We start from the raw sequence: 16,314 nt of genomic DNA, 5'->3' as shown, positions 1-16,314 counted from the left end.
CCAGTCTGTCCTGTCAATATTTACAAAGGGTCCCCCACACAAGCTTGAAAATCACTTGCAGAGATGCAGTTACTGAAAAAATAATGATGGGGATGCTGGACATCCTTTTACCCTTTCATTCATTAATTTCATTGTTGAGAATCAGTACAATGGTCTGTGGACTGGTTCCTTCAACAGAATTGTGTTTGCAAATGTATAACCAGCTTTGAAGGACAGACATTGAAGAGAAGTAGGTCTCTAAGCAACAGTATTTTGAGCTGCATCAAAAGACCGATACAACAGTATCACTGAATTTGTTTCAGCAGCTCACTGCTCAGGAGTAAGCATAATTATTTATAACAATTTTACTCTGACATGGTGAAAATACAGATTGAGAACTTACAGCTATGACTGAGTATTGCTGTATTAACCTCTTATAAAAGTATTATTGAGAAACAAAAGTTGACATATGTACTCCAAAATAAGCTGTGAAATTGTATATTTTAACAACTTTCAAAGACCATTTCTCACTTGAAAGTTATTATTAAATCTGCTTCCACCACTTGGGCAGTATACTCGCTGCATAAAAAAAAATCTCCTCGTCTCCCCTCTTTTTCACAATTACATTAAATCTGTCCAGTGGTTACCAATCCTCTTGCCAGTGGAAACGGGGTCTCCTTATTTACTCTATCAAAACCCTTCATGTCTGCTAAAATGAGTATAACATGGGTGAAAATGCTGGACTTCACCAACATCGTATGGAGAGGGATTTGTCATTGTGGTCAGCTCAACCAATCAGAATAACTGCACCAGGCCAACTGAAGGAAGCAAGCCCAAACAATAATGAGCAGCTCCAACAAATGGCAAAGGGGAAGCAACATCAAATGCGATCGGTGCCCTGAGCAGGGGCAAGTCTGGCCGGTCTCATGCGAGCTAACGTTCTCCGCTATTACTCTGAAGTAAAAAATACCACTCACAACTACTGGACAAAATCTAGAAGCTGCAGTAAGATGCTTTGGCCCCGATATTAATGCACGGAACCCAGAAGTAAAGTCAGCGGGTCGTATTCTGCGATTTCAGCTTGACTGAGGCATGAAATTATGACTTCCGGGTTTTGCATCATCAAGCTGCACAGTGGGTGTGATGCGCAGCCACGTGACGCGATCTGAAGTCCACTATTTAAAGGGCCAATGCAGAAATAGAATTTTGAGGAGCCAGGAGGTGATTAGGATGGATGCACAGAGAGCAAGGGCAGCACCCAGATTTAATGATGCTTCCCTGGAATTACTGCTGGCTGCAGTCAGGAGCAGGAAGGAAATACTTAGCCCCATCAATGGGAGGAAGAAACCCGATGCTATCACCCAGAAGGCATGGTTGGAGGTGGCTGGGGTGGTGAGCAGCAGGAGCATTGTGTTCTAGTCTTGGATGCAGTGCAGGAAGCAGTTTAATGGCCTAACCAGGTCAGGAAAAGTAAGTACAGTTACTCATTCACTACATCCCATGGTGTAACTCTTGCCTGTCCCCTCACTTTGTTCTAAGCATGCTCCATCACATCACTCCTCGCACCCACTTAAGTTTCAGCAGCTCCCATCCTTCACTTTCTGTGCACTTCATCACCTCCCCATGTATCCATCCACCACTGCCACTCGCCCCAGTGCTTGTGCAATGTGATGAATTTGTCTCATTGTTATTCTCACCGAATGCACTGCACCCATTGGGTGACTACATGACCTTCATTCACTCACTGGTCTTTTTGCCCCTTGTAGGACAAGAGAGCAAAACACGAGGGAGAAGACTGGAGGTGTCCCGCCACACATTGTGCAGCTCACAGATACAGAGGGAGATGCCATGGAGGTAAGTGACACATCTCAATTGGAGATGGAGAGACTGGGAACTTGCAATGGCCGGTGACAGAATTAAAAATATCTGACGCACATGCTGAACTTATTTCATCAATGACGAAACTATGAGAAGCCTGAGTGTGGTGATTGCCAAGATTGTGACTTTGCCATGACTAATTCGTAGCACTTTCTTTTGTCTTCCAGGGCCTTCGTGTGTACAGCAAGAGTCGCTGGAGATTCATGAGGACGATTCCTCGGAGGACCTCATTCCTTCTGAGGGTGCACAGTCACTGGACCTAAAGCTATGCACCAGTGCAAATACTCTCTTTTTGGTGGGTCCAGTTAGTGACTTAGTTGGGCTTTCGTCCTGGTCATTCACACTTCACAAGTGAGCAGGAGCAGACGCTGGTGGCAGAGACAGCTGTGGAAAGTCTGTCGGGGGTGCATTCCTCTACAAGCTCTGCTCAGCTGGACACGACTGATGGACCCTGTGGGGGGCCATCGTTGAGAAGGGGAATGATAAAGGTGCATCAGCAACTTTGAGGTACTGACAGACGTACCACACACACTCCACAATAGCAGAGGGGATGAAGGAGTCCAACTCTAACAAGTGGATTAGTGGCACAGGGAATTGAGTGTCTTCCATGGAGAGTGTGGCTGCCTCCACTCTCCATGTCTGCCGGATGACAGCTACCTTATCAGTGGCCTTACAGTGGCTCACTGATCTTCATCAAGCTGGTCTGCAGCAGAGTGGTAGGAGTGATATGCAGCGCTGGCCCACGAGAGGGATGATGGCGAAAGGGGCCCACGGGCTCTGAAATCAAGAGGTCATAGGCCAGAAGCATCTGAGCAGTCGGCCTCTACCTCTGCTGAAGCCGGGATGCACCACATTGAAGCGCAAGTAATTTGCCATGGGTATGCAAGTGGGTGTTTGACAAAATGTTATGTTAAGTTCCCTTTTCTTACAATGCCACATAATGTATGGATTGGCACCACTACCATGTCTTGCCCATTATTGCGTCCTGGTTGCCAACTTGCCCTTTTTAATTTGTTTAATGATTTAATGTCAATACATGATGGGACCCATTGGGTGTTTGTGTGGTTGAATGACTGTTTAGTGCAGGGGTGGGGTGGTGCTCAGTGCTAGTGGTGGCTTTTATTTGTTCCACTCGAAATAATTAACTGAGCCTTCTAGCTATGAGGGCATCCCGGGCAGGAATGTACGTGGCTGATTTGGCGATGGGTGCCCCATTTTCGTATTCATCCTCTTCAATGTTCTCCTCGTCCAAAGATGCCTGACTTGCACCTTTGTCCTCCTCTACCTGTAATCCTCTGCTGTGCAATGTTGTGCAGGATGCAGCACACCACTATAATTCTGGACACCCTCGCTGGTGAGTACTGAAGGGTGTCTCTAGGCAACTGAAGCCCATCTTCAACATTCCAAAGGCTTGCTCTATGACTCACCTGGTGGTCATGTGGTCCTCGTAGCGCTCCTGCACCTCATTGGTGGGATTCCTCGCAGGTGTCATGAGCCAAGTTTGAAGGGGTATCCCTTGTCTCTTACGAGCTTGCCCTTAAGTCTACTTCCTGGAACGAAAAGGTCTGGGATATTGGACTGCCGTAGCATTTAAGCAGCATGACCGCCCCCAGGGACTCTAGTGCACACCTGGATGAACCTCTTGTGGTTGCACACCAGCTGTGCATTGGTGGAATAATACCCCTTGCGGTTGATTGAAATCTCCTGGTTGCTATGGTGGTCCTCGCATTGCCACATATGCAATCGATGTCACCCTGTACCTGTGGGAAACCAGCCAGAGAGGTGAATGTGAGTGCCCACTCATTCTGGCTATTGTCATAGGGGAAGTTTAAATAACTCCCAGCCCTGGCAAGCAAGCAATCTATCAGTCACCTGCCTTATGCATTTATGTGCAGTGGACTTTGTGACCCTTTGTCTTTGGTAGTACTCTGGAAGGAACCAGAGGCAAAAAAATTGAGGGCGACTGTGACTTTCACAGCCACTGGTAATGTGTGGCCACCAGATCAAGCAGATCATCTTCAGGAGGCTGCAGATGTGTGTGGCTGGGTTGCGGGCGTGCTTAATTTTTCTTTTTGGTGTACGCACCTGACTCCAACCCACCCCTTATTGGGTGTTAAAATTCCCCCTTTATGTCTGATAAGTTTATGCCAGAATTCAAAACTTTGCAAGAGAAAGACTGCAAAGTTTTGCACTGAGTGGCGGTAGATGTCTGCAGCTTTCTGATATGACAATCTCAGCCTGCAGAAGCACTGCTCTTCCAAGAGGTCAAGGAAGCTGATACTCTGTACACCCTGTTACATGGGTAGGGCCGACTGACCACCTTTCTCTTGTGCACATGCTGATCCCACCACAGCACATCATCGCTGCTGTGGATGGTGATTGACTTCCTCTTCGGATGTAATCTCAAAAACCTCCATGGTGCCTCCCATTCTGCTGGTGTCTGTTTGATCGGCTCCAAACTTCTCAAAAAAACCTCTGCTGACAAGCTCTTCTAAACGTTTGTCAGAGGGACTGACAAAGCAGCTGTAAGCATTGAGATCGGGCAATCTGAAGTTTACAGACCCCCATGAACGGCACCTGAAACTTGCCTCCTTTTCACTGGCGAGTTTCCCGAGCCCCATGTAATTATGATAAAAGCTGTGTTAATTGGCAACCTGCCTGCACTAATCGAGCAGGTTACTTGCACGCAGCCAAATGTGCTTCAATTAAACAGTGGGTGCGTTACAGCTGGGTTATGGTCACGCTTAGTTTTTCTTCTGTTTGTAGTACACACCCGATTCTAACCCACCTGTTCTTGGGTGTTAAAATTCCCCCCTTTATGTCTGATGAGTTTGTCAGAATTCAAAACTTTGCAAGAGAAAGACTGCAAAGTTTCGCACTGAATGGCAGTAGATGTTTAAGTAAATATATACGTGAATGGATGTGTAATTGGCAAATTAATTTCAATATAGGTAAGTGAGATGCATTTTTGTAAGAATGAGGCCACGTACTCTTTGGAAAATAAGAGTGTAAATGGGGTAAAGGAACAAAAGGATCTAGGGATACAGATGCACATCACTAAAAGTAGTGACACAGGTTAATAAGCCCATAAAAAAGCAAACAAAGGACTGGGGTTCATTTCTAGAGGGACAGAATTGAGAAGTAGAGAAGTGTTAAACTTGTATAGAACCTTAATTGGAGTACTGTTACCAAAAGGATAAAGAGGCACCTGAGAAGGTGCAAAATAGATTTACAAGGATGATACCAGAACTGAGGTGTTATAACCATTAGGAAAGATTGAACAGGCTTAGGGCTCTTTTCTCTAGAAGAGTAGGCTGAAGGGGTGACCTGATAGAGGTCTTTAAGTGTTTGATAGGGTAGACGTAGAGAAGATATGGGAAACCAAAACAAGGGGCCATAAATATAATAGTCACTAATAAATCCATTAGGGAATTCAAAAGAAACATCTTCACCCAAAGTGGTTAGAATGTGGAACTCGCTACCACAAGGAGTAGTTGAGGCAAATAGCATAGATGCATTTAAGGGGAAACTAGATCAATACGAGGAAAAAAGGAATATAGGGTTAGATGAAGAGGGGTGGGAGGAGGCTCGTGTGAAGCATGGCCCAGTTGGGCCAAATGGCCTTTTTCTGTATTCATTCTATGTAATGTGAAGTACGTTTATCAGTATTGTGTGTATGGCATTTGAGTAAAATTAGTGTATGTGGCTAAAATGGTGGTGCTGTAGCTACACCTGTGGCTCGTCAGTGATTTTTTATTGGACAGCACTAATAATCTGAAATCACTCACTCTCCACCATTCAGTTGCTAGCAGATGTGCATGATCTCCATCTCTTGTTAAAACTTCAATTAACATCACCAGCACCACAGTGATTGGCTGTAATTTTGAGGTGCTTCTAATGTTCTATGCCACATTGAACCATTTAATAAAACTCAGTTACAAAATAGTCTGATATAAATTACTTTTCATTGTTTAAGCCACAACACACACCAGGTGTGCAAAGCGTATATGAATAGCTGCATGTTGGGTCAAACTGAAGGATACCTGTAAAGCTTGCTCTGTACCTTCACTGAAACAATAAGCATGGTTTACAACTTAATTTGCAGTTTTTTTCCCCCCAGGTTGATGTTGCATATTCATTTTTGCATTTTTTTTTGTTCTTTTCTAGGCTACCGTATAGGATGTATTTTGGTGGTGTTTCAGCCTTGACTCCTGATCAGTACCTAAGGATTAATGGCTTCCCAAACACATACTGGGGTTGGGGTGGAGAAGATGATGACATTTCTGCTAGGTAGGATTTCTTCATTAAAGTCCGTTATATAATGCTCATTAGAACTGCATGACCTACTTTATCGGTGGTAAAGCTCTAATGTGCAACAATTTTTAGGACACCGGGTTGTATTCAAGATTCTTAATGTAATAGTTAAATTGAACTCCAAGCCAAGCTATGGCCCATAATGCACACGCAGCCCATGCCTACTGACAGTCTGGCCCATGAAATCCAGGCAACATGGTTCTTTGTATTAATATCTTATGTTTGCTGTTTTGTATTTGAATTTTGTTGGCATGGGGGTTTATTAAGGGCTGTTCTTGGCACCCTTGTCTCTTGGTGGTTAGATCCTAAACCAGAAGACCTATGTCTATGAATTTCAGCAGCTTGAGATTTATGGAAATTAATTAGAACGTTGACTTTAAATTTTGAGACCCATGAGGTTCCATGATGCATCCCCAAGTGGCGCGCTCAGGCAAAAAGCTTAGACACTCCTGGACTAAAGGCTACCAAAAATCACTTTGGTCATGTGATTGGAACTGTAAAGATTGCTTAGCTTTTGAAGAACTTGTGTAAGTAGATCTTAATATTTTGTTAACTTTTTTTTAATTTAGGATTTATTTAGCAGGAATGAAGATAATTCGAACTCCCCTCTCGCTTGGACATTACAAAATGATCTCGCATAGTATGGATGTGGGTAATGAAAAAAATGAAAAAAGGTACTTTCAGAAGTTAATTTATATGGCAAGCTTCACTGTAGTAACCCCTGGGTATACAGCAAACTGGTGTTTTAGATCAAATTTATTTTTGACTGGTTTAGCATTTAAAAATATTGGCCCAGAAATTCGGGTCGGGGGCTTCCCGCGGGTGTAGGCCCCCGATCTGCACATAGCTTGCGCGCCGGCCGTTGAGCTGTGGGCCCCCGTGGAATTCTGATCCTGGGCCTACTCCAGCTGTCGGCGCGCAGTGCTTGCGTATCCCAGGGGCGCAGTTAGTTCGATGCGTCCCCTGGGATCACGTGGGCCATGGGGAGCCAATCGGAGCAGGGAATGTTCCATTCATAAGCTTGACAGTGCTGTCAAAACTTAGAAATACTACGGCCCCAAAACATCACTACATCTTCAAATTTTTTTTTAAATCACATTTTTTAAATAAACTATAAATTACATGAAATAACTATTTTAAACAATTTAAATTTTTGAAAAATAATTTTATTTTCTAACGGGGCTAAAAATAAACTTACCTTTCAAGTATTTAAAAATAATAAACCTGTGGGGGAAAAATGTTTTAATTTTAATTAATTCACCACTTACCTTGTAAAAAGCAGGCCTTACGACTGCTTTTTAAATGTAACTTCTGCAGACTTACCCTCCCGGGAAAACCTGTATTTAAAAATAAAATAAAAAAACGCAAGTTCAATGCGCACGCGCAGCCTCTCCCGCGCACGCGTTCGACCTCTGAACCCCTGCTTTCAGGGGAATGGAAGTGCCGGTTTCCCGCGCATGCGCAGTGCATGCAGGAAACCGGCACTTCCATTGGGCTTATGGGTGAGTACCCCGTGCGTACTCACCCGTGGAGACCCAAATTTCTGCCCCAAGCTAAATTACATGTTAATTCAGTCTTTTGTGGTGTTTGCCAAAAACAGATCCTATTGATTTTTATGTAGTGATAATGGGCCAGTAATTCCGGTCCCAACACGTGAGTACGGACGGTGTACTCACGCGTGGGCCCGTTGGAAGTGCCGGATTTCAGCATGCACAGCGCATGCGCGGGAAACCGGCATTTCCTCCAAGGGGTTCAGAGGTCCAACGCGTGCGCGCAGGACTCTGCGCGCACGCGTTGAACTTCCTTTTTGACAGGTTTGCGCGTGTGCAAGGGCCTGAACTTTTTAGAAAGGAAAAAGGAGGCGTAAGGAGTGGATTCTTGAAGGTAAGTGGTCTATTATTTAAAATTATTACATTTTTTCCACAGCTTCATTGTTTTTAAGGACTTTACAGTAAGGTAAGTTTATTTTTAGACCCGATTTCGTAAAATATTTTTTTCAAAAATTTTATTAATTGTTTTAAATAGTTTTTAAGTTATTTATAGTTTATTTAATTATTGGGATGTTATTTTAATTAAAGTTAAACTAGTCTTTTGGGTGCCCGTACTTTTCATGAGTTTGACAGTCTTTACTATCAAACTCATGAATGAGTTTCCCCTCCCCTGATTTGCTGCAGAGTGCTCACCTGATCCCAGCCGGCACATCACGTCGACATCTGAACCGGGCCAGTGACAGGAAATGCAAGCAGGCCCGGGCTTCAGATGTCGGCGCGCCGGGTGAGTGCACATCGGGGGCTTGCACGCGCGGCAAGCACCCGATCCTAATTTCTGGCCCAATATAGTTAGATTTTGAAGGCAAGTACAAACATGCAGATAAGCATAAACCAGCAATGGGTAGGGGGCAAAAAAGGGGCGATGAGATTGTTAATATTCTGGTGGTTATTTTTGTTGAGAGCATTTTCTATCTGCTCTAACTTGTTTATTTGTCATTATGCCATGGTGCATTTTGCACCCAGTGGAGAGGTTATAATTTTTTCTTGTTTATTGATATGAGCAGAGAAGCAAAAACCAGTCTTATGCTCACATTTATCTTTCCTTTCACATTGGCAACCTGAAGTCTGTTGCCAGCTTTTGGCACTCTACTGTTACAATTGGGGCCAGGACACAATTGTCCCCCTTTTTTAATCTATGGATTGCAAATAGTGAGATTCTCCAAGCCTTCAGGCTGGACTCAAGTGGATACTGCTTTTTGTATTTCTAGTAAAATAAAGGAGCAAAGTCGGTTTTAAAATGGAACTGTTTTGAACAAAAAGCACAAGAGGTCTCTTACTCATTAGAAAAGGACTACCGAGTTCAGCTCTAGATTTAAGGGGCTTATGAACCAACAAAACTAATTACTGCCTGTTTGGGAAAGGCACTGCTCATATGTTCCACAATTAGCTCAGGCATACCACCATGGAATGATATAGTTAACAGAACTAAAAGTTTTCATTTCTGTTTAAACATTTGTAAGTGCAGAGTGGTGTGATAACTGCAGAAGTAAAATACCTAATTTAAAAAAAAGGCATTTGGGAGAGCAGAAGGCAGAATGTTTGTTTATTTTTTATCTGCGATTACAGCAGGCCATTCATTAAGACTTGAATATGGTTAATTCACAGATTTGACATGGTGGTAAAAGTATCCAAGTCGTGGCGATCTGATGGGATGAACTCCATAGACTACAACTTGCTTCAGAAGGAAGAGCTTCCTTTGTACACCAACATCACAGTGGACATTGGAAACAGCCCAAACATGCAGGAAAAAGTTAATTAACAACAAATGTCCATCTCTTAAAAGTCAATAATATGGTTCAAGGTGTGTTCTCAAAGGGCGCTGTAACAAATGGAGGTTATTATTGGAAATCCAAGGAAATCTACAAATTAAAGAACCATCAGAAATGGAAAGATGTAGCCTACCTGCTTCCATCTTAACCTTAGGAATTATGTTCAGAAGTAAGATTTTTAGAATTTTTGCACTTCAGTACTGTATCTAGATTGTCCCAGTCACACAAGAACAATGTGAGTAATGGGCATATTGCTGTGGAGAACTACCTGTTTATCTTTTCAGTTGTCACTCGGTAGTTTGTAATATACCTGAGTGCAAATTAAAAACCTAGGTCAAGAGTGGCATTCGGAATGAGGCCTTTAAATGGGTTATTTGTATTAACCCTTTGCTGCTGGTATTGGCAACATGCATGGTTGACTTGATGATTAACTGGTGCCTGTGCTGTGGCATCTGGTAAAACAAATTAAAGAACCAAATGCAGTTGATAAACAATTCTACACTTTCGTAAAAATTACATCTTAATGTTCCTTGCAAGGAATTTAAGCTTTAAATGACCATGTTTTTATAATTACATATATTAAAGAATTGCATCAGGGCTACATTAGTGGCTCATTGTTCTGATACAATCTAATGAAATGAGCACTGATTATTCAATTATCGTAGTACTTTGCCCATGCCGATTAAAAATTCAGTATACTTGTTCAATTTACCAGATATGCTCACAAACTTAAACATTTACCAGCATATATAGTATAAGCACTATGGAGGCATTGAAGTCAATGAAATTAATTTACTACCCCCTTGCTCTATGAATGTTTCATTCCACAGTTGCTGAGGAATTTTGTTTTTTAAAAACACATGGGGAACTGAATTGATAGCTCAGACACATGTAGTTGCTTGCATATATGCCATACATCTGATTATTAACCTGAGTGCAGTCAGTTTATATAGCTGTGTCTATATGATATGCTCAATATACATGTATTTTATAGTTATTTCTACTATTGCACTTTTTTCGGTGAGCTATTAAATAGAACTTTCTGTGCTGAATACCATTTTGACTGCTGGAGTTATAATGCTGGAATATTGCTAGTTACTATTCTTTAGTGTTGTGGTTTCTTCTGAGGTAAATATTTGTAGCCTCAAAGAGGGCAACCTTGCTTACCCAAGTCCTTTTTCCCCCATCTTCTTTATTGTGGTCTCATTTTCTGCTGATTTTATTTAATGGTTTGATCATCTTGTGGTGTTGTCCAATGTGCTATTCTGCTACTGACTATTAAACAACTGATTGAAATCACGTATAGTTTAAGCTTCATAAAACTGACTTGTTTTCCTGCATAGAATTGAGTTCTGTAATGCAACAGTGTAACCATTTCTGTTGTGCTGTATAAACTTATCAACACCTTGTTCAGTTTATGATAGCTTAAAATAATGGGCTACTTGAAATCACAGAAAACGTCACATCCACAAGTGTGTAGTATAGCCTGCTTACTAACTTAAATTGTGTGGTTTGAGACATACAATAGAATCATACAGCACAGAAGGAGGCCATTCAGCCCATCATGCCTGTGCCAGCTCTCTGGAAAAGCTAGCAATTAGTCCCACTCCCTCAATCTTTCCCTAAAGCCTTGCAAATTTATGCTTTTTAAGTAGAGATTCAATTCCCTTTTGAAAGTTACTATTGAATCTACTTCTGGCAATGCGTTCCAGATCATAACTTGCTGAGTCATAAAAATTCTCATCTCATCTCTCTTTTTTCCCCCCCCCCCCCCCGCGCCTTTTTCGACAATTATCTTAAATCTCTGTCCTCTGGTTACTGACTTTCCTGCTGGTGGAAACAGTTTCTCCCCATCCACTCTTGACAAAACCCCTCATAATTTTGAACACCTATTTAATCTCCCCTTAACCTTCTCTGCTAAGGAGAACAATCCCAGCTTCTCTAGTTTCCAGATAACATCTCTGGTACCATTCTAGGAAGTCTCCTCTGCACCCTCTCCAAGGCCTTGAAATCCTTTCTACAGTGTGGTCATGTGTGCCTTTTCTCTAATGCTTCACGCAAGCACATAAATTACATCATTCAGTAAACATGGGGAACATCCAAAGACATTTTTATTGGGGAGGTGAACATAGAAATTGCTAGATGAAAGAAGACCATTGGGGAGACCAAACGCAGATTGGGTGACCGCTTTGTGGAACACCTCCGTTCAGTCCGTAAGGGTGACCCCGAGCTTCCGGTCGCCTGTCATTTTAATTCACCGCTCCATTCCCACTCGGACCTCACCGTCCTTGGCCTCTTGTATTGTTCCACGGAAGCTCAACGTAAACTCGAGGAACAGCACCTCATCTTCCGATTAGGCAGTCTGCAGCCTTCCGGACTCAATATCGAGTTCAACAATTTCAGATCATAACCTCGGCCCCTATTTCATTTTTTCTTGTAATTTTTCCACTCCTTTCCCCCCCCCCCCCCCCTTTTTCTTTTTGTTTCGCTCTCACACCTGGCAGCTATCCCTTGCCCTGCCAGTACACTTTACACCCAATCTCAGCCTATTACCATCTCGTCTAGCTTCTAACACCTTTCATTGTCTCTTTTTTACTTTTCTTTTGTCCGATCGCAGCCCTGCCTCCGATCTATCTTTTCTTTCCAGTTTTGAAGAAGGGTTCGACCCGAAACGTCAACTCAAATTTCTGTCCACAGATGTTGCCTGACCTGAGTTTTTCCAGCATTTTCTGTTGTTATTTCCATAATCCATCCAGTTTGCCTTCTACCAACCTGGTAGGTGCATGATGCAATGATGATTGAGTTGTTAACTAATCATGCCAATCAATCTCTATCAATTAGTCTACAACAGACACCGGCATAAGGGAGGGGCAAACACTAGTGGTGGAAAGCTTTGGGAACTATAGTTCCCAAATCACTTGATCCTCCTAAGCATGCTATACTTGCCATATGCCATGTCTCAAATAAAAACCAAAAATGCTAGGAAAACACATCTGAAAAAGAAAGCAATATTGAAATTTTGGGCAGGGTCTTTTATCAGGACCCAATAAAGGGTCCTAGTCAAAACATTGACCAATGCAAGTTGCTGACTGACCTGTGCGTTTCCAGCATTTTTTTTTATAAACGTACTGTATAAAGTGAATGAATTGCACAATTTTTACTACCCCTGCCCCAACCTTGTTTTGAAAATGGTTTCACTGATTCAAATTCTGCTTTGAAAATCTACTTGGAACCCATTAGATGCAAGCAGTAGTCATGACCTTCTTTAAATATTAAGTTTGTTAGCTGCTGCTGCTGCCCACAACATACTTCGTATTGTATAACCTGTGTAAGAGTTTTAAAGGTCTGAAAATCTGATTTATTAAAAAAAATGATTTTATTCCCTGTGTACAGTACATTTATCCCAATTAAACTCTTATTGTGTATTAGGATGCATAGCATTTTTGACATACTGTAACATGCATTTTTTTTGACGCATTCGGAAGTGCTATAAATTCTGCCTTGATTTCAAATGTGGTAATATTCCATTTTATTTATTGTATTAGATCCAAGTCATGAAAGAAGAGATTCCATGTTAATGGAAATGAAATCTGTCAATCGGGTATATTTGCCTGATTCAGTTTAAACTATTTTTAGACCTCTAAATAATTTTGCTTTTTGGTAGTTATGCTGAATTGGTAATTGCAGTCCTTGTGAATATCTACTCTACATTCTCCTTTTTCTAAATGTTTGCTTTTCATGTGTGTAAGTTACCAAGACAAGAGTTGTGCTAGATTTGATAGAAGTTTGGAAACACAAATGTGATTATATTTAGAGATTATCAACTAAGTTTCTGCAATGCATATAAAAATTGTCTATTGTACATAGTTATTTTAAGCTTTGGTATTTTTCCTGGTGTAATTTGGTGAAGGATGTACAAAATTGCGAATGAAATTACTTATTGATCTAGTTATTTTTATATTTATTGAAGTACACAGTTAGGGAAGAGATTGACTAGTGAAACCAGGCCAAAAATTAATGTTATACAGTATGTATAAGCAAATGCTACTGTATACAAGGCTGCAAATACAGCTTGCTATTAAGTGTTTTAATAATTTGGTACATCTAATGCCATTTAAGTATTAGCTAGTTTTTTTAATTCAAAAATTAGATGCACAAAATGGAATAACAAAATGCTGGAAACACTCAGCAGGTCTGGCAGCATCCATGGAGAGAGAAACAGTTAATGTTGCAAGTCTGTGACGCTTTGTCAGAAATGCGGGGTGTGTTAGCGCTGTGCGTTGCCTGAACTGTGAAGAGTGTTAGCGGTGGGCATTGTCTGAATTGTGGAGAGTGTTAGCACTGTGTGTTGTCTGAACTGTGGGGTGTTAGTACTGTGTGTTGTCTGAACTGTGGGGTGTTAGTACTGTGTGTTGTCTGAACTGTGGGGTGTCAAACTGGGGCGAGCGTTAGCGCTGTGCATTGTCTGAACTGTGGTGAATGTCAGCGCTGGGCGTTATCTGAACTGTGGAGTGTTAATGCTATGTCTTATCAGACTGTGGGGACTGTTAACGCTGTGCGTTATCTGAACTGTGGGGAGTGTTAGCGCTGTGCTTCATCTGAACTGTGGGGAGTGCTAGCGCAGTGCTTTATCAGAACTGTGGGGAGTGTTAGTGCTGTGTGTTTGAATTGTGGGGAGTATTAGCGCTGTGCGTTATCTCAACTGTGGGGTGTGTTAGCACTGCCTTGTCTGAACTGTGGGGAGTGTTGGTGCTGTGCTTTATCTGAACTGTGGGGAGTGTTAGCGCTGTGTGTTGACTGAACTGTGGGGAGTGTTAACGCTGTGTCAAACTGTGGGGCGTGTTATCGCTGTGATTTGTCTGAATGATGAAAGTGTTAGCACTGTGCGTTGTCTGAACTGTGGGGAGTGTTAGCACTGTGCGTTGTCTGAACGCTCCCCACAGTTCAGACAACACACAGCGCTAACACTCCCCACAGTTCAGACAATGGGAACATGTAAGAGGCGGAGGATGGAGAAGTCAGTGGGAGTGGAGCGGAGAATTTAATTGACAAGCGACAGGAAGCTTGGGGTCACCCTTATGGACTGAATGGAGGTGTTCCGCAAAGCGGTCACCCAATCTGCGTTTGGTCTCCCCAATATAGGGGAGCTGCAAATACAGTATACTAAATTACAAGAAGTACAGGTAAATCTCTGTTTCACCTGGAAGGTCCACCCTATTGTTCTTTCCTCCCCTCCCCCCTTTCCCTGCCTCTGCACCTGCTTAAAACCTGTTACATCTCTAACTTTTTCCAGTTCTGACGAACGGTCAAGGACCTGAAACATTAACTCTGTTTCTCTCTCCACGGATGCTGCCTGACCACCTGAGTGTTTCCAGCATTTTCTGTTATTTCAGATTTCCAGCATCTGCAGTATTTTGCTACTGTACAAAATGGAAACTACTTTGGTTAGTGTTGATGATTATTAGTAACCACCAGGTTCTACAACAAAATGTTAGTGCTGCTTGTAATGGAGTTGCTGTGTCAGGGTCACTGAAGAATTTATTTTTCTTTGGTGGGAATAAGTCCATTGCTGTTTTTTTTTTTTTTTATAAAGTACAGGTTACTTGAATTTTTCATTAGAAGAAACAATTTCTTCAAGTGCTGTTTGGAAAACTTGTATTGAGCCTTGTTAACCTGCCTTCTACATTGTGAAAGTTGCTCTTGAAAATGTCCTTTATTTTCTTATGTTTGAACTTGACTGTTTAACACTGTTCCACGTGTACCTTTGTAGCCATGGTGCTTTCTCCCCCTCCCCAAGTACATTCAGCTGCTGTGTATATATATTTCTGGATCCTTTTCTTAAATTTAAGAATAAAGTTTTTAAAGCATTTTTCAACTTGTCTTTTTCTTTGTTTCTCTGCATTGTACCTTTGATCAGAATGACATGTAGCAGTGTGTTAGGGATATAATATCTGGAAATGATGGAGAGGGCCTATGGAAGATTGGGAAAAAAATTGAGAATATATGATAAATTTGGGGATAAAATAAGCCATGGGAAGACTGGAAGAACACCAAATGCAACTGAGGAAATGCCTCCCAGATCTGGATGTTCACAGCATTGGGCACAGGCAAGATGTGGAGGTAGTTTGGGAGTTCTGCATCCAACATAGCATTAAATGCAGCAAAAAGAAAGTTACAAGAAAGCATCTTTCTGTCAACTGCCCCAGAGATAACAAACTCTCTGGTGTAGTTCCATTGCTGATTTCCCTCCCCTGTAGCATTGAGGCCAATTGTTTCCTTTTGTGGGAGGCTGCTTGTTGTGGAGCCCTCACTTCCCCCAACAAACAGGGGAGTTCTTACAGGTCCTGTTGGTATGCCATGCATGTTTCCAGATACACAACAGCTGCCACAAATTGCCAATTTACAGAGTGGGGTCGGGTATGATGGACTGACAGTCCTCACAGATACTTCATGCAGCTGCTTCTCAACTTGGTCAGCCATAAACCAGGGAAGCGGCAGCTGTACTCTACATAAATGCTTAAACTTATCCCTTTTCAGGGTGTACAGACACTGAGCATCATAGGTCTCCAGACCATTGCATCTGCTAAATCTGATAATGCTATGGGAGCTCCATGTCTTCAGGCCTCCAGAGTTTGCAAACTCAGTCAAGAATATGAATGTGCAGCATCTGATATGTCTCCAGGAACTGAAGTTTTTCCCCATAGACCCCCAATTATATAGGATTTGCTGGGGCTCCTTGGTGCTTTGCTTGGTTGAATGCTACAGGAAACTTTGTGCTATCCGGCACCGATGGGACCGAGCTGTTGCCGTCCCATCAAAACTGC

General features: G+C 42.2%; 1 protein-coding gene across 2 annotated transcripts in view; it reads left to right on the top strand.

Annotated features, from left to right (window-relative positions):
• Nucleotides 1-15,359, top strand: part of LOC147111692 (beta-1,4-galactosyltransferase 3-like) — a 51,386-nt gene extending 36,027 nt beyond the window's left edge. Inside the window, exons 4-6 of one of the 2 annotated variants that reach the window (XM_085998798.1) lie at nucleotides 6,025-6,147; nucleotides 6,741-6,845; nucleotides 9,327-15,359. In XM_085998798.1, the coding sequence (XP_085854924.1) occupies nucleotides 6,025-6,147; nucleotides 6,741-6,845; nucleotides 9,327-9,480 (382 nt within the window). In that variant the 3' untranslated portion in view covers nucleotides 9,481-15,359. The remainder of the gene's footprint in view (nucleotides 1-6,024; nucleotides 6,148-6,740; nucleotides 6,846-9,326) is intronic. The other variant, XM_085998800.1, reaches the window with a different exon arrangement.
• Nucleotides 15,360-16,314: the final 955 nt, after the last annotated feature.

The sequence above is a fragment of the Somniosus microcephalus genome, chromosome 10, assembly GCF_052327205.1.
Source record: "Somniosus microcephalus isolate GS21.2 chromosome 10, FLI_Smic_1.0, whole genome shotgun sequence".
In the NCBI taxonomy this organism is placed as follows: Eukaryota; Metazoa; Chordata; class Chondrichthyes; order Squaliformes; family Somniosidae; genus Somniosus; species Somniosus microcephalus.
The sequence above is the reverse complement of the archived record's forward strand: the minus strand, read 5'-3'. Positions and strand labels throughout refer to the sequence as shown.